The sequence below is a fragment of the Lissotriton vulgaris genome, chromosome 2_1, assembly GCF_964263255.1.
Source record: "Lissotriton vulgaris chromosome 2_1, aLisVul1.2, whole genome shotgun sequence".
NCBI lineage: Eukaryota > Metazoa > Chordata > Amphibia > Caudata > Salamandridae > Lissotriton > Lissotriton vulgaris.
In genome coordinates this window covers 404,433,707-404,449,996 of record NC_141687.1, presented here as the reverse complement: position 1 = coordinate 404,449,996, position 16,290 = coordinate 404,433,707, and the positions used below count along the sequence as shown (strand labels likewise).

General features: G+C 52.9%; 1 protein-coding gene across 2 annotated transcripts in view; it reads right to left on the bottom strand.

Moving 5' to 3' along the window:
- Positions 1–16,290, bottom strand: part of NBEAL1 (neurobeachin like 1) — a 916,399-nt gene that overhangs the window by 336,944 nt on the left and 563,165 nt on the right. For both annotated transcript variants that reach the window (XM_086955272.1, XM_086955273.1), the window contains one exon: positions 4,865–4,993. In XM_086955272.1, the coding sequence (XP_086811398.1) occupies positions 4,865–4,993 (129 nt within the window). The remainder of the gene's footprint in view (positions 1–4,864; positions 4,994–16,290) is intronic.

The window sequence follows — 16,290 nt, the reverse complement described above, 5'->3', positions numbered from 1 at the left end:
CCGTATTTGGGAATGTGGACACGAGAGGGTGCACGAGCGCAGAGCGCAGATTTCACCTCGTGGGCGCGCACGGCGCCCATGCCCCTCTCGTGCCTCACATTCCCATGCGCAAAGACACTCACACAGCCACACTCACGCATGCGCACATACACAGCCATACACAGGCACACACACACTGCATACACACACGCACTCCCCCTTAAACAGACACACGCGCACACAGACGCACGCACGCACAGACACACTCTAACAGACACACGCAGACACACGCGCGTACACCTCCACCCTCACCCCCACTCACCGGGCTCCTCTCCCCTTAGGCATGTTCGCCCCTTTCCGAGGTTCTTCACGACAGGACTTCAGCTGCCGGACCTGGTAGAGCGGGGGCTGCCCGCGCATGCGCGGCATTTCTAATCGGGGCTCTCAGAATGAGAGTTAGAAATGCCGCGCATGCGCGGGCAGCCCCCGCCCTCCCAGGTGTTGTCACAGAACATGAAGTAAGTTCTGGTTAACAAACATTATAAAACAATCTATTAGCACCAGGAAAACATGGAAGAAACAGTTCATGTAGCAGGGACCATTACAGGATAACAGCTGGGGCTATATTACTATACACTCATCAGCAAGCTCCAGGTGACTGAGCGCGTTTGCGCGTGCCACAGAAACGGTCAACGCTGTTTCATTGGGGTATAAAGGGCCCGCTGTTGACACAAAGGCGCGTGCAGGCTACTTCCACGAGTGCAGTGCTCGTCCTCGAAAGTCACGTGACTGCTCTCAAAGACAACAACAAGGGCTGCCGAAGAATGTGGAGCTGATTGGCCAGGAGCAGGGCCTTTGTGTATACCCAGCTGCCGGCTCCCAAAAACAAACCGGGCCGGGCCTGGTGAATTGAGCCCTTTCAGAGCTTTTACATTAGGGCGGCTAAATAATTCAGGTACTGTCAGGCAGCCTGCCTTCAAGGTGCTCCTTTGTAACCAGCTGCCACGAGCACACGTCTAAACGTGAGATCACTTTGTATCTGGCAGACAAAAAAGCCGCTAATGAGTTTGTAGAGTCGAAGGGCCCTCTGTGCCAAAGTTTTCGATCCAGAACAGCAAACGTGAAACAATATCAGTTGCTAGCAAGAATGGGCGCCCTGACTAAACCTCTTCGGCGCCGCCAGATGGGGGCGCCATATAGCCATGTGATGCATCAAATTGGGCACTGTGTCTTGAGTGATGGCGAGGTTACACTTTCCTCTCTGCTCTCCCTTTCTGTTGCCAGTCGAGTAATGCCTTAGGCATCTCAATGAAGACGCGTCAAGCTGGAAAGATACCTCAGTAGGTTAATGCACCTGCTGAAGATATATTCGCACCACAGAAGTTCGCATATTTATCATGTTAAAGCATTAATAAAATGCCCTGTAACCCCATTTTGACCACTGTAGGCCCAGGCCTTAAGGGCTTCGAAGCGCTGGATCATAAAGAGGTATCTGAGGTCTAAGAACCAGCTGACAGGTACACAGAGGCCAGACATAACATAAATGCACTGCAGAGCAATGCATTCGTTAAAAGCACTAAAGATGGAATATCAGGCAGAAATGTATATGACAAAATGGATAGGATTCCGGAGTAAAACACATGTAAGGGCACGGTCTCTTGGGCTTGACTGGTTTAAAGCTGAAATGGCTTTATTTTGGCTGTCTCGCGAGTGTACAGTGCTGCCCTGTACACTTTGAGAAGACAGTAGTTCTTAGCAGAATTATATGCCAGGCGAGTGGGTCAAGCCGATCTGGAGCTCATTTACACAGTTGCTGCAGAGACTCCCGGGCCGGCCACAGTATCATTCATGTGGCATCACCTGACTGCGCAACAATAATGAAAGACTCTTGTGTCCAATTGCTGACAGCCTGTTGGCAGAAAGTCAGTGTATCTGAACGAGGTGGGCAGTTATGTTTCTTTAGTTTCCCCCCGTGCCCGCTTGACTGCCTGTGTTCGCCCGCCAGTTTAGTTGGTGCCACAACCATACTAGCATCGCCGGTGACCATTTAGGTGACCCGATGTCGCACAGTCATCCATTTGCTGCACAGAACCTTCAGCATGGGATCATGATTCAAATGACTTACTCACTGGACCCCCCCCCCCACCTACACAACCCACACACACACACCCCCCACACCTACACACACAACCCCATTCACACACACAACCCACACACACAACCCCACACACACAACCCCCCACACACAACCCCCCACACAACCCCCCCCACACACATAACCACACACACACAACCCTACACACACACAGCCCCACACTCACACAACCCCACACACACAACCCCCCACGCACACAACCCCCCCACACACACAACTACACACACACACAAACAACCACAAGCACACACAACCACACTCAACCACACACACAGCCCCACAACCACACACAACCCAAACACAGCACACATCACCACACACACAACCCCAAACACAACAAACACAACCACACACAACCCCACACACACAATCACACACACAATCACATCCACACACACAACCACACACACAACCACACACACAACCACACACACAACTATCTATCTATTTATCCATCCATCCATCTATCTATATATTTATCTATCTATCACACTCACTCTATCTATCTCTCTATCTATCACCCTCACTCTATCTATATGTCTATCTATCGCCCTCACTCTATTTATCTATCGCCCTCCCTCTATCTATCGCCCTCCCTCTATCTATCGCCCTCACTCTATCTATCGCACTCACTCTATCTATCGCATCACCACAGCATCACTCGGCATCACCACAGCATCACTCGGCACCACCACAGCATCACTCAGCGCCACCACAGCATCAATCTGTGCAACTATTCAACAACAACTAGTTCAAATATGTTGTCTCAATGTTTCAAGCTTTTTTACAAATGTCACAAAAAGATGTTAATATTTCACTTCTGTTCTTGGATTTTTGTCACAATAAAATACACTGAACATAATCTTCACAAAAGTTATTTACAAAAGTTTAAGCTATTGCCATAATAAATTACAATAACTTTTATTTAAGTATTCATTATTTAAAAAAATTAAAAGCCATTGTTATTTGTAATATCAATACATCCAAGTCAAGTAAATACAACACATATTGCATTACAAATGCTATAGGTGTCACATTTGCGAAAGTTATAACTATTGGCATTGTAAATGACAAAGCTATTAATTTCGCTGTTTTCAAAACCAACACATAAATACAAAATTTGTCATTTACAATACCAATAGCTCAAACTTTCGTAATGCGAGACCTATTGCACTGCAAATGCTTGTTTCATTGGTGGACCAAAGAGGGAAATCAACCTTGTGTCCGGGGAAGTATCAATTCCACTAGCCTCTTCTAGGTCCATATAAACTATCATAATATTGTGGGGATAAATCATCTCATTATGAGAAATTGGATTATTAATTGGGGTGGATTTTAGTTCACAACAAGTAATAATGGCACTATTTTTGTTAGATCAAGAGAATGTTTAAATAATTTAAATCTGAGCTCAACCCCATACTTAAGACTTAACTTAAGAAAAAGTGTGCTGCATTTAGAAGTACCAAAACAATGAAAAGGTTAAAAATGCAACAATAAAATGCCAATCAAATTTATAAAACTAGAGAATATTTTAATATTCCAAAATCCAATAAGGGGGAACCAAATATATGAATCAATTAAAAATAAATAAAAAACAGCACCAAAAGGGAGAAATGCCAACTGAAAGTTACTGGACGAGTTACACTAGAACAAGGGTAATTGAGGCTGACCGCCAAGGAGCATAGGTCTGATATGCGGACCAGGTTGGCCCCAGTCAAAGAGTTACCTTTAGATTTAGAAACCTTTATGGAGAAAAAGCTGGATCCGATGCAGGCTTGCAGAAGGCTGATTGCTGTAGTGTGGGGTCCTGGTGTGGTTGTCGATGAAGGCGGGAAAGTTCCAAGCGAAAAATCCAAAGTTAGTCCCCGGGGAGGCCTCGAAATCGATTGGATGCTGCTCAGTATCGTTCTCGGTAAAACCCTCTTTGTTCGGACTTGGAAACTTTTCTGGAAATCTGATTTCCTTCAGCCAGCCTAACCAGCAAGCTAAGGCCGAGCGGTAATTCCAGGTCGACAGCTGTGGCTTTAACGGCGATCCAGGTCTCCAATGGTTCTCAAGGCAGAAAGTTGATTGAAAGTTTTAAAGTTCCAGACTTTGCAGTTGTGGCAGGAGGCGTATACTCTGGCACCTCACTTGGGGGTGGCACTCACTTCAATAGAAATCCACCAGCAGGGTTCAGGGCAGGGCCAGATGAAAATGGTCAGCTGGGCTCTGCCAAAAAAGTGGCCTTCCAGATGATTTTTTTATGTCCCTGTAGCTTAAAAGGAGGTCATCCATCTCAACCTTGAAGTCCACTTCTTTGTCCTGGGTACAAGTGGGAGCAGGTCCAGCCTCTCAAGTCTCCTCACAGGTCACAACAGTCAGTGCAGTCCTTCTTCTGTTTTCCACAGATCCTGCAGTGTTTTGAAGAGGGTGCCCAGGGGTATGACATTTACTGCAACTAGCCTGTGGGTGGAGGTGACTCCTAGCCCCTCCCTGACCAACAAGGACAAGCTCCTAGGGGGAATGCTACCCACTTTTACAGCAGTTCCAGTGTGCCCTTCTGGAAGCATTCCCACAGTGCCCTTCTCTACCAAAGACTAAAGGTGATTAAACTATTGTTAGAAGTATCAATCAGAAAATTCGACTTTGTCCATAAGGAGAACTGAGCAGATGAATATCAGCAACTGGAGTAAGACTGGAATTTCTAGGGACATACATGCTATAAATACAATTGAAAATGCACCAAACCTGTAGGTTTTCCTGTCCAATGAATCCAAGGAGAAGACGGATTTCAACCTGGGAGAATTTTGTCCACTCTGGACCAGTAGAGTACCACACTGAGAGGCTGTCCATGAGAGTCACAACCTCTTCTAAAAGCTGTTGGAAAGGGAAGGGTTATACAAAATGAACAAAATAAACTGGAGGTGCATATTTCTCAGAGACTTTAAGTTAAACAATTATCTACTATCTGAACGTTCAGGAACATTAGAAAAGAGCACAGTATGTCGTTTACACACAAAATATAGCTACACACTAAACAGGCACTTCACAGTGAATGCTGTTCACCACATTTAAAGAGACTGTAAAATCATTAAGAATGAGAGAAGGGTGAATTACAACATTTTTATACAGATAGGGTCAGCAGAGTTCCTCCACAGAAACAATTCAATAAAATACTGTGGTACAAAGACTAATGTTGGAATAGCAAATACTTCACAATCACGCTACAAATGTTGGCACAAAGTCATCTAGACTAATTACATTATAAAAATAAATGTAAATAATCCTTAGATTGCTAAAAATATTACAAATGCAGAAGTAACTTCTTCAGCTGTCTCCTTCATGTTCCAATTCAGAAACTCTTTAGCTCTCCCCTCTTTCTGCAACACTTCATTACAGCACTATATTTGATATACATAGTGATATTTTTAAAAGTAATCAATTTACCATTCTGAATGCCAACAATGTACCACTTGAAAAGGGGCTTTGGCTTTGACTTAAAGGAGTTCTAATACCCATCACTATCATGGTAAGAGCAAACTAATAGGGCTGATAGAAAAAACAAGTATTATATTTTCACACATTATGTTCACACCAAATGTCATGGTCACAAGAACATCTTGTTCACGGATCTCAGTATGAATTGATAAAAACAGCACATTGGCCTATTTTGGGGGCAAAAAGGATTTATCTGGCTGAGAAGAAATCTGTCCAAGTGCTCCGGCACTCTCCTTAGAATCAATCTGCTCCAAATTGTGGGTCCTGGGTGAGTAAAGCCATGGCATCCAGGTACGGAGACACTATATTATATTTCTCATTATGGCAAATTATTTACCTACTAGCATCAAGCTAAGAAGAAACAACAGATATGTAAACTAATTTAAGGCTTGCCTTCTTTATTTTTTGTACATTCCTGATCTCTGTGATGCTGGTAAGGAGTTTATACCAGCTCAGCAGCCACTCCAGCCCTTATGTGGCCTGGATTCCCAAAGATCACGTGGACAACAGAGACAGCGTGCAGTCCAGTCCTTCGCCCCTTTGGCTCCTGCACCCCCAAACCTTTTTGACATGTACGTAGCAACACACAGCCATCCTGTCGATGGCAGGATCTGGCCCTTTTTACCAGGGTACAGACCATAATGCACAAGACAGGAGATGTAGACTCTTTTGTCTAAAGGAGCCATAGAGAGGGTTCATGCGTCAGAAGTAGGATATGGTTGTTATTCTCACTGCCTTCTCAGCCTGGAAAAGGACCAAAGGCTCCATCTCCTATATTGGATCTTCGCCCTCTCATTTCCTTCCTGAAGGACAAATTCAGTAAGCTCATCTTGGCACCAGTCTCGTCTCTTGGATAGTAGCACTGAACCTGCAGGAATAAAATGTCCACATATTTGTTCTGGAGGTCAAGAAACTGCATCTGCAGTTCACCTGGGCCAGGAGCATTTCCAGTTTGTCAATCTTCCTTTAGGGCTCACCATAGCCTCTTGAGTGTTCACAGAAGAGATGGCAGTGGTCCCAGCTCATCTTCAGATGCCAGGCATGCCTGTTCTCCCTTACCTCAATGACTGGCTGACAAAGGCGGGCTCCCCCAAGCAGTCTTTGAACCCCTCTAGACTACAGTGAGTCTCTTAATAATGTTTCAATTCTACATAAACATGTCAAAGCCACACCTGACCCCTTCACAGGAGCTCCCTTTGATCTGATTCATTCTGAACATGGTCCAATTTGGCACCTTTCTCCCGGAAGCACAAAGCCCAAGACATTTGGGCTATGGTCCTGATATTTCAGCCTCAGTCCTTGATTTCAGTGATGATGACACTGAGGCTTATGGGTCTGATAGCTTTCACTTTCATGGACATACATAAAGAAAAAAGTAACTAGTTTTCTAATCTAAAGTGCACATCTAAAGTAAAACATTAGCTCTAAAGCATTTTCAGTACTTGTTGGCTCTGACTGTGGGTGAAATGGAACATTACAAACCCTGCGCAAACTCATGTTTGCATAGGGAATTTACTACAGATAATAATTACCATCCACGGCTCTTAATTTTTCCCCAGCAGACTTCTGCCAGAAAAACCTGTGAAATGGTTCAGGGTTAAACAAATTGAAATTGGCAAAATATGTGGCTTTCTGTGCAGTATAAATTATTTCTATTACTACAAGTTCTGCCTCATTTTCGTCTTGCAAATTGAGGAAGTTACTTACCTTCGGTAACGATATATCTGTAAGAAACAGTAGTTAGTATTTGATTCCTTACCTTAGAATATCCCCAGGCGTCAGACTGGATCCGGAAATGTTTGAGTAGCAGTACCCTTGCGCGTCGGTAGGCGTCGTGGGCGCCGTGATGACATCGTCAGAGTACTTAGACGCCGCCTCAGCATGCCGATGTCAGTTCTTAGACACAGCTTTTCCGCGCCAGAAATGCAGAGCCATGTTAAAAACCAACACTGATGCCATTGAAACTAGGGCCCTGAAAGGGGATGACCTTAACCCTAGATATCGGTTCGCAGAACGGGGCGGATGGGTGGGGCGGTAAGGAATCTAATACTAACTACTGTTTCTTACAGATATATCGTTACCGGAGGTAAGTAACTTGTTCATCTGAAAGAAACAGGTTAGTATTAGATTCCTTACCTTAGACTAGATACCCCAGCAATACCAACCCGGTTGGTGGGTCTGCAAACCAATAATCACACCAGAAAGTCCTGGAGGATGGAACAGCCAAAGAAGCCATCCCTCCGGACTTGACTGTCTAGGCAGTAGAGTCTTGCGAACGTGTGCAGCGAGGCCCACGTAGCTGCCTGACAAATATCCTGCAAGGGGACTCCCCAACCCAGGGCAGTAGTATCCGCCGTGGCCCGAGTGGAATGGGCCCTCAGCCCAACAGGAGGTTCCTTCGTAGCATGCCTTGATATACAACACGACCCACCGAGAGGTGGTCCGCTTGTGTACCGCCCGTCCCTTCTTAGCGCCCACGTAACCAACAAAGAGTTGGTCATCCACCTGGAACTGGCGAGTGCGATCGAGATAAAACGAGAGCGCACGTTTTGGGTCCAGACGGTGGAGCCGCTCTTCCTCTTTTGAGGGATGCGGAGGCGGAAAGAAGGTGGGCAAGGTGATAAGACTGCCCGATGTGGAAGGCCGTGACAACCTTAGGCAGGAAAGAGGTCTAGTCCGCAACACAACCTTGTCCGGATGGATAGAAAGGAAAGGAGGTTTGGAGGAAAGAGCCTGGAGCTCACTCACTCTCCTGGCAGAGGTGATGGCAACCAGGAAAGCAGTCTTCAGAGTAAGAAGACGGAGAGGACAGTTATGAAGCAGCTCAAAGGGAGCGCACATCAAGTAAGTTAGAACCAGGTTCAAGTCCCACTGGGGCATCACAAAAGGAACAGGAGGGAACATATGAGTGATGCCCTTCAAGAATCTGTTAACAACCAGGGACTTGAACAAAGATGGTTGATCAGGCAGCCTTAGAAAGGTTGAAAGGGCAGAAAGGTAGCCCTTGATAGTGCCCAGAAGAGAGCCCTGCAGGGCAAGAGAAAGAAGGAAGAGAAGAACCTCAGAAAGAGGGGCAGAGAGAGGATCCACAGCCTTTGCTGTGCACCATGCCACAAATCTGTTCCACCTGCAGGCGTATACTGACTTTGTGGAGAGCCGCCTGGCCGCCAGAATGATATTACAGACTTCAGGAGGCAAGTTAAATGGCCTCAACTGTCGCCGCTCAATCTCCAAGCATGGAGGTGGAGACTGGACAGGTTTGGGCGAAGAACCGTCCCCTGCTGCTGCGACAGAAGGTCCTCCTGAAGAGGCAGACGAACCGGGGGATCGACTGACATACTGAGTAGCTCGGGATACCAGTACCTTCGTGCCCAGTCGGAGCCACAAGGATGACTTGGGCCCGGTCGCGCTTGATCTTCAGCATTCTGGGCAGAAGTGGTATAGGCGGAAAGGCGTACAACAAACCGCAACTTTACTCGCGACGAAAAGCGTCTCCGAGCGAGTGCCGCCTTGGAAATTCCAACGCGCAGAACTGATGACATTGCGCGTTCTCTTCGGTGGCGAATAGATCTAACCAAGGCTCTCCCCACTGCAGGAAGAGACCTTGCGCCACGTCCGAGTTCAGACGCCATTCGTGATCCATCATGCACCGGCGGCTGAGTTCTTCCGCCCTGGCGTTCAGAGAACCTGCCAGGTGTTGAACCACCAGGGTCACGCCCTGATGTTCCAGCCACTGCCAGAGGCGCAGAGACTCCTGGCAGAGGGTCCATGACCCCACCCCGCCCTGTTTGTGGCAGTACCACATGGCGGTGGTGTTGTCCGTGAACACCTGCACTACACTCCCCCCGACAGAGGGGAGGAATGCCTTCAGTGCAAGACGAATCGCCCGCAGCTCCAAAAGGTTGATATGGAGCCAGGACTCCGCCGGAGACCAGAGGCCTCTGATCCCCGCCTCTCCCATGTGGCCTCCCCAGCCCTGGAGAGACGCGTCCGTCACAACTATGTGCTCCGGTTGGGGGAGGGAGAGGGATCTGCCACTGACCCAATCGCGGTCCGTGAGCCACCACTGCAGATGTCTCGCAGTGCCCTCCGACATCAGGACATGGTCGGACAGGTTGCCCTGATGCTGGGCCTACTGAAACTTCAGGTCCCACTGCAGAGCCCGCATCCGCCAACGGGCGTGATGCACCAGAAGGATGCAGGAAGCCATCAGACCCAGAAGCTGCAGCGTCAACCTGACCGAGACTCGGGATAAAGGCTGAAAGATCGGAATCAGAGCCTGAATATCCCGAACCCGCTGCTCGGGGGGATAAATCCGAAACTGCGCCGAGTCGAGAACCGCTCCGATGAAGAGGAGCTTTTGAGAGGGACACAGGTGTGTCTTCGGAACGTTGATGGAGAACCCCAGCAGGTGCAGGAGGTCCGCCGTCGTCTGGAGGTGGCTGACGACTGTCTGGGGCGAGCCCGCCTTCAACAACCAGTCGTCGAGGTAGGGGAAGACTGAAACCCCAAACCTGCGCAGAGGAGCTGCGACCACCGCCATCACTTTCGTGAACACCCGTGGGGCGCTGGTAAGGCCGAAGGGGAGCACGGTAAACTGAAAGTGCTCGTGGCCTACCGTGAACCGCAGGTAGCGCCAGTGGGCCGGCAGGACGGGGATGTGGAAATAAGCGTCCTGCAAGTCCAACGCTATCATCCAGTCTCCTGGGTCCAAGGCAGCCAAGACCTGAGCTAGTGTCAGCATTTTGAACTTCTCCTTCTGGAGGAAGCCGTTGACGTTCCGTAGGTCCGAGATAGGGCGTAGGCCCCCTTTGCCCTTCTAGGGTACCAGGAAGTAGTGGGAGTAGCAACCACACCATACTTCTGGCCCAGGAACACGCTCGATGGCCCCCTTGGCCAAGAGGGCCGTAACTTCCTCCTGCAGAAGCCGCAAATGATCCCCCGATACGCGGTGGTATTGTGGTGGCATGGCTGGAGGGGTCGTCTCGAAGGGGAGGGAGTAGCCCCTTCGGACGATTTGCAGCACCCACCTGTCCGATATGACAGTGTGCCAGTGGGAGAGGTGATGGCGAACCCTGCCCCCCACTGGCGTCACTTGGCCCTGAAAGCACGGACTAGGAAGGTTTTGAGGTGGATGCTGCGGGGGAAGGTGTGGACTGGCCTCGCTATTGTCCCTGACCGCCTCCACGGCGGTTTCCACAGCCGCCATCGCGTTGGATGTTAGTCTGCGGTGCGTGGCTGGCAGCACGTGTGGGAGCGCCCCTTCCTTGGCCATGAAAGGAGCGAAAGGCACCCATTTGCTGGTGCTGGGCCGAGAGGCCCAAGGACTTGCCGTAGCCCTGGAGTCCTTAAAGCGCTCAAGCGCATGGTCTGCCTTGTCGCCGAAAAGGCGACGGCCAACAAACGGCATGTCCATGAGTGTATTCTGGACATCAGTAGAAAAGTTAGCAGACCTCAACCAGGCGTTGCAACGAACCGCCACTGTTGTTGCCATCGCTCTGCCCAGTGAGTCAGTGCTATCCAGTCCACACCGGATGGAAAAACGTGCCGTATCTCGACCCTCCGCAAGGTCATGGGCGAGTTGAGCCTTGACCTCCGCCGGGCATTGTGGCAGCACGTCCGCGACCGTGTCCCACAGGGAGTGGGTGTAGCAGCCCAAGAGGCATGCGATATTGGAAGACCGCAGTCCCAAACTAAGGGAGGAGAATATTTTCTTTCCATAATTCTCATACCTTTTGGATTCCCGATCAGGCGGAGCCGACGGGAATGCGGTCTGGGAGTTAGAGGCCTGGATGACCAGGCTCTCTGGGGTGGGGTGGGTGGACAGGAACGCAGTGTCGCCCGGGGCCGGGCGGTGGCGTCTGGCCACTTTCCTATCTACAGGCTGTCCTGTAGCGGGCCTGGACCAGGTGCCCAAAAGAACGTCAGTTAAGGCCTCATTAAATGGCAGCAGAGGCTCAGCCGAGCTTGACTGCCGACCCGCCCTCTCGTCCCCCTTCTTATGACGCCCCCAGAGCGACTGGGCAGCAGACGGGCGCAGCGGGAGCACCGATTGAGCGCCGAAGGTGCGCCAAAGGTAAGCCCGTCTGCGCCCGTCGGCGCCTGGACCGCGCCCAGCGCCAGGACCCCTGCCCCCCGCAGACCCCAGCCCACCAGCCGGACGTACGACGCCGCCACCCTCAACGCACCCAACGCCGGCCGAATCCCAGGATGCTACCGAGCCACCCCGAGACGCACCCACGGACCCTTCTGCTGCAACGCCTGCAAGTTCACCTGCATCCGGACCAGTACTACTCCTGCACCAACCAAGACCAAGACGAGCAACAGCAGCAGCCACCTGAAATGCATCCTGCTCAACACCCGCTCCATCCACAGACACGCCATCGAGCTCTGGAACCTGCTCGACACAACCTCACCAGACGTCGCCTTCCTCACGGAAACCTGGATGAACGCCTCTTCAGCGCCCGACATCGCCATCGCCATCCCAGACAGCTACAAGATCATCCGAAGGGACCGCATCAACCAGACCGGAGGAGGCATCGCCATCATCCACAGGAACACCATCCGCATCACGACCAACACCGAGGACACCCTTGCACCCGCCGAGCACCTGCACTTCCAGGTCCACATCAACCCCAAGACCACCCTCAGAGGCACCCTCATCTACAGACCCCCGGGACCACGCACACAATTCAGCGAAGACATCGCCGACTTCATCAGCCCGCACGCCCTCCTCTCCGCTGACTACATCCTCCTCGGGGACCTCAACTTCCACCTGGAGAACAACAACGACCGCAACACCACCACCCTGCTGGACAACCTCGCAAACCTGGGACTCAAGCAGCTGGTCACCACCCCCACCCACTACGCCGGACACACACTCGACCCCGTCTTCTCATCCAGCAAGGACATCGCCTTCAGCCACGCCACCGGACTCCACTGGACGGACCACAGTTGCGTCCACTTCAGCTTCAGAAGGACCACGATCCACCACCACCAGTAACAGGTTGCACGCAGAAGCTGGAACAAGATCACAGCCGACCAGCTCGCGACCTCTCTGAGCATGAACCTTCCCACCAGCGCAACGAACCCAAGCCAGGCGGCCACCAACCTCGCGAAGTGGATCAGCAACTGCGCAGAAGACCTCGCCTCTCTGAAGACCCCGCCTAGCAGACCCGGTAGCAAGAAAGCCCCATGGTTCACCGACGAACTCAAGAGCTCCAAGAAGAACTGCCGAGCCCTCGAGAGAACATGGCGCAGAGACCCAACACCGGACAACATGACTGCCCTCAAGCTCGCCACCCGAAAACACCACCAACTCATCCACGCCACCAAGAAAACCGCATTCAAGGAACGACTGGACAACAACGCACACAACAGCAAGGAACTCTTCAACATCGTTAAAGAGCTCTCCAACCCCAACACCGGAAACAACGACATCACCTCTTCGCAAGACCTCTGCAACTCCCTCGCCTCCTACTTCCACAACAAGATCCCGGACTTACACAACAGCTTCAGCACTCAACCAACGCACGCCACGACCGAACCACCGCCCCCCACCACCACCCTCCGCGCCTGGACGCCGATCAGCACCGAAGACACCGTCCGCACGATGAACTCCATCCACTCCGGATCTCCTACCGACCCCTGCCCTCACCACGTCTTCAACAAGGGCGACGCTGTCATCGCACCCCACCTGCGGAACATCATCAACACCTCCTTCGACACCGCTACCTTCCCGGAGAGCTGGAAGCACGCCGAACTCAGCGCTCTACTAAAGAAGCCATCAGCCGACCCCACCGACCTCAAGAACTACCGCCCCATCTCGCTGCTCCCGTTTCCTGCTAAAGTCATCGAGAAGACCGTCAACAAGCAGCTGGCCGCCTTCCTCGAGATGAACGGATCCCTCGACCTCTCGCAGTCCGGCTTCCGGGCCAACCACAGCACCGAGACCGCCCTGATCGCAGCCACCGATGACATCCGAGCACTGCTTGACAACGGAGAAACAGCAGCCCTCATCCTCCTAGACCTCTCCGCGGCCTTCGACACTGTCTGCCACCGTACACTAGTGCAGCGACTCAGCAACGTCGGAATCCAGGAGAAGGCACTGGAGTGGATCATCTCCTTCCTCGCCGGAAGGACACGGAGAGTACGCCTCCCCCCGTTCAGATCTGAAGCCACCGAAGTCATCTACGGCGTACCTCAAGTCTCCTCGCTCAGTCCAACCCTCTTCAACGTCTACATGAGCCCCCTCGCAGACATCGCACACCAGCACAACCTCAACATCATCTCCTACGCCGACGACACCCAGCTGATTCTCTCCCTCACCAACGACCCGCCACCGCCAGAGCCAACCTTCACGAAGGGATGAAACAGGTAGCCGAATGGATGAAGAACAGCCGCCTGAAACTGAACTCGGACAAGACGGAAGTCCTCATCCTGGGATCCTCACCCTCCGCCTGGGACGACTCCTGGTGGGCCCCCACCCTAGGCAGCGCACCCAAACCAACAGACCACGCACGCAACCTGGGCTTCATCCTGGACTCCTCCCTCTCCATGACCAGACAAGTCAACGCAGTCTCCTCGTCGTGCTTCAACATCCTGCGCATGCTACGTAAGATCTTCCGGTGGATCCCCACCAAGACCAGGAAGACGGTCACCCAGGCCCTCGTCACCAGCCGGCTGGACTACGGCAACTCCCTCTACGCCGGAACCACCGCCAAACTCCAGAAGAGACTCCAGCGGATCCAGAACGCCTCAGCACGACTCATCCTGGACATCCCCCGTCGCAGCCACATCTCCGGACACCTGAGAGACCTGCACTGGCTCCCGGTCAACAAGAGAATCACCTTCCGACTCCTCACCCACGCACACAAAGCCCTACACAACCAAGGCCCAGGATACCTCAACAGCCGCCTCAACTTCTATGCTCCCAAAAGCCAGCTTCGATCGACCGGCCACGCCCTCGCCGCCGTCCCCCGCATCCGAAGAGCCACCACAGGGGGACGGTCCTTCTCCTACCTCGCCGCCAAGACATGGAACTCCCTCCCGACCCACCTCCGCCTGACCCAGGACCACCTCGCCTTCAGGAAGCAACTCAAGACCTGGCTGTTCGAGCAGTAGTGGACCCCCCTCCCCCAGCGCCTTGAGACCCTCTGGGTGAGTAGTGCGCTATATAAATGCTTTGATTGATTGATTGATTGATTGACTACGGTTTAAGGAGCTCAGTGAGGAGTTTAGTCCTCACGGCCGCAACGGGGAGCTCAAGGGCCAAGGCCTTGGCCGCCCGCATCAACACCACACTGAATGATGCCCCCTCCTCTGTAGCCATGGTAGGAGGTGAGACAAAGCCAGTGTCTGGCGAAGTGTCGAGACCACTGGCATCCCCAAGACCTGTCCACTCCTCCTGGGACTGACACTCACGTGTCAGAGGGTCCTCAGACCCCTCCCAATACTCCTCATCACCCATCCCCTGATAATCAGGGTTGTCCAATGATGGGGCCCGTTCATTGAAGTAAAACTCCCCAAGCAGTGCTGAGAGCGGCGCCCAGCGGCGCCGCTCCGGCGCCGGAACCGGGTCGAGGGAGGCATCTGGGACGGCGGCGCCCGAGGACGGCGCCGGAGGTGACACCTGAGGGACCGGCGCTGGTGAGGTCTCAGGTCGACCAGCGACGATCCGGATCCAGAAGCGGATCCAGTGGGGCCGAAGACGCCGGGCCCAAAGGCGCCGGCAGGGTCGGGCGGAAGCACCCGCCGGCGTCGGCACGAAGCACCCGACCCGCTAGGGCCACCAGACAGGTCTGCTGGGCCCGAAGGCGCAGTGGAGCCCGCCGGAGGAGTGAGGGACCTCATGGCCATGAGAAAGCGTTCGATCTCATCCGGCGTCGCTTGCTGCCCAGGGACCGGAGGGTATGGGGCAGGTCGCGAGGCCCGCGACTCCAACGGAGCCGCATGGGCGGTGTCACCCGAACCCCCGGCTGCATCGCGCGAGCGTCGGATGGGCGATTCAGTGAAGTAAAACTTCCCAAGCGGTGCTGAAAGTGCTTCAGCGCCGGAACCGGGTCGAGGGAGGCATCTGGGACGGCGCTGCCCGAGGATGGCGCCGGAGGTGACACCTGAAGGACCGGCGACGATCCGGATCCAGAAGCGGATCCAGTGGGGCCCGAAGGCGCCGGCGGCGTCGGGGCCGAAGCTCTCAACCCGCTAGGGCCCCCAGACGGGTCCGCTGTGCTCGAAGGCGCCGTGGAGCCCGCCGGAGGAGTGAGGGACCTCATGACCATGAGGAAGCGCTCGATCTCCTCCGGCGTCGCTTGCTGCCCAGGGACCAGAGGGTATGGGGCAGGTCGCGAGGCCCGCGACTTCGACGGAGCCGCGTGGGCAGTGTCACCCAAACCCCTGGCCGCATCGCGCGAGCGGCGGGGGGAGTCGGAAGAGCGATGACGTCTCTTCGACTTCTTGTGCTTACCTGACGACTTCGAACCTGAGGAGTGATGTTGACTCCCGGAGCTATGATGGCTCAGCCCCCGCGACCGGTCCCTTGACCTCCGTCCAGACCGGGACCTCTCACGGTGCGGGACCGACTGCCGGAGCTCGAGCCGCTTGCGGGATCGCTCCCGCCTAGCTTTCGATGTTAAGGCCCGACAGTCGGAACAGGTCTTGTCGTCATGGTAGAGGCC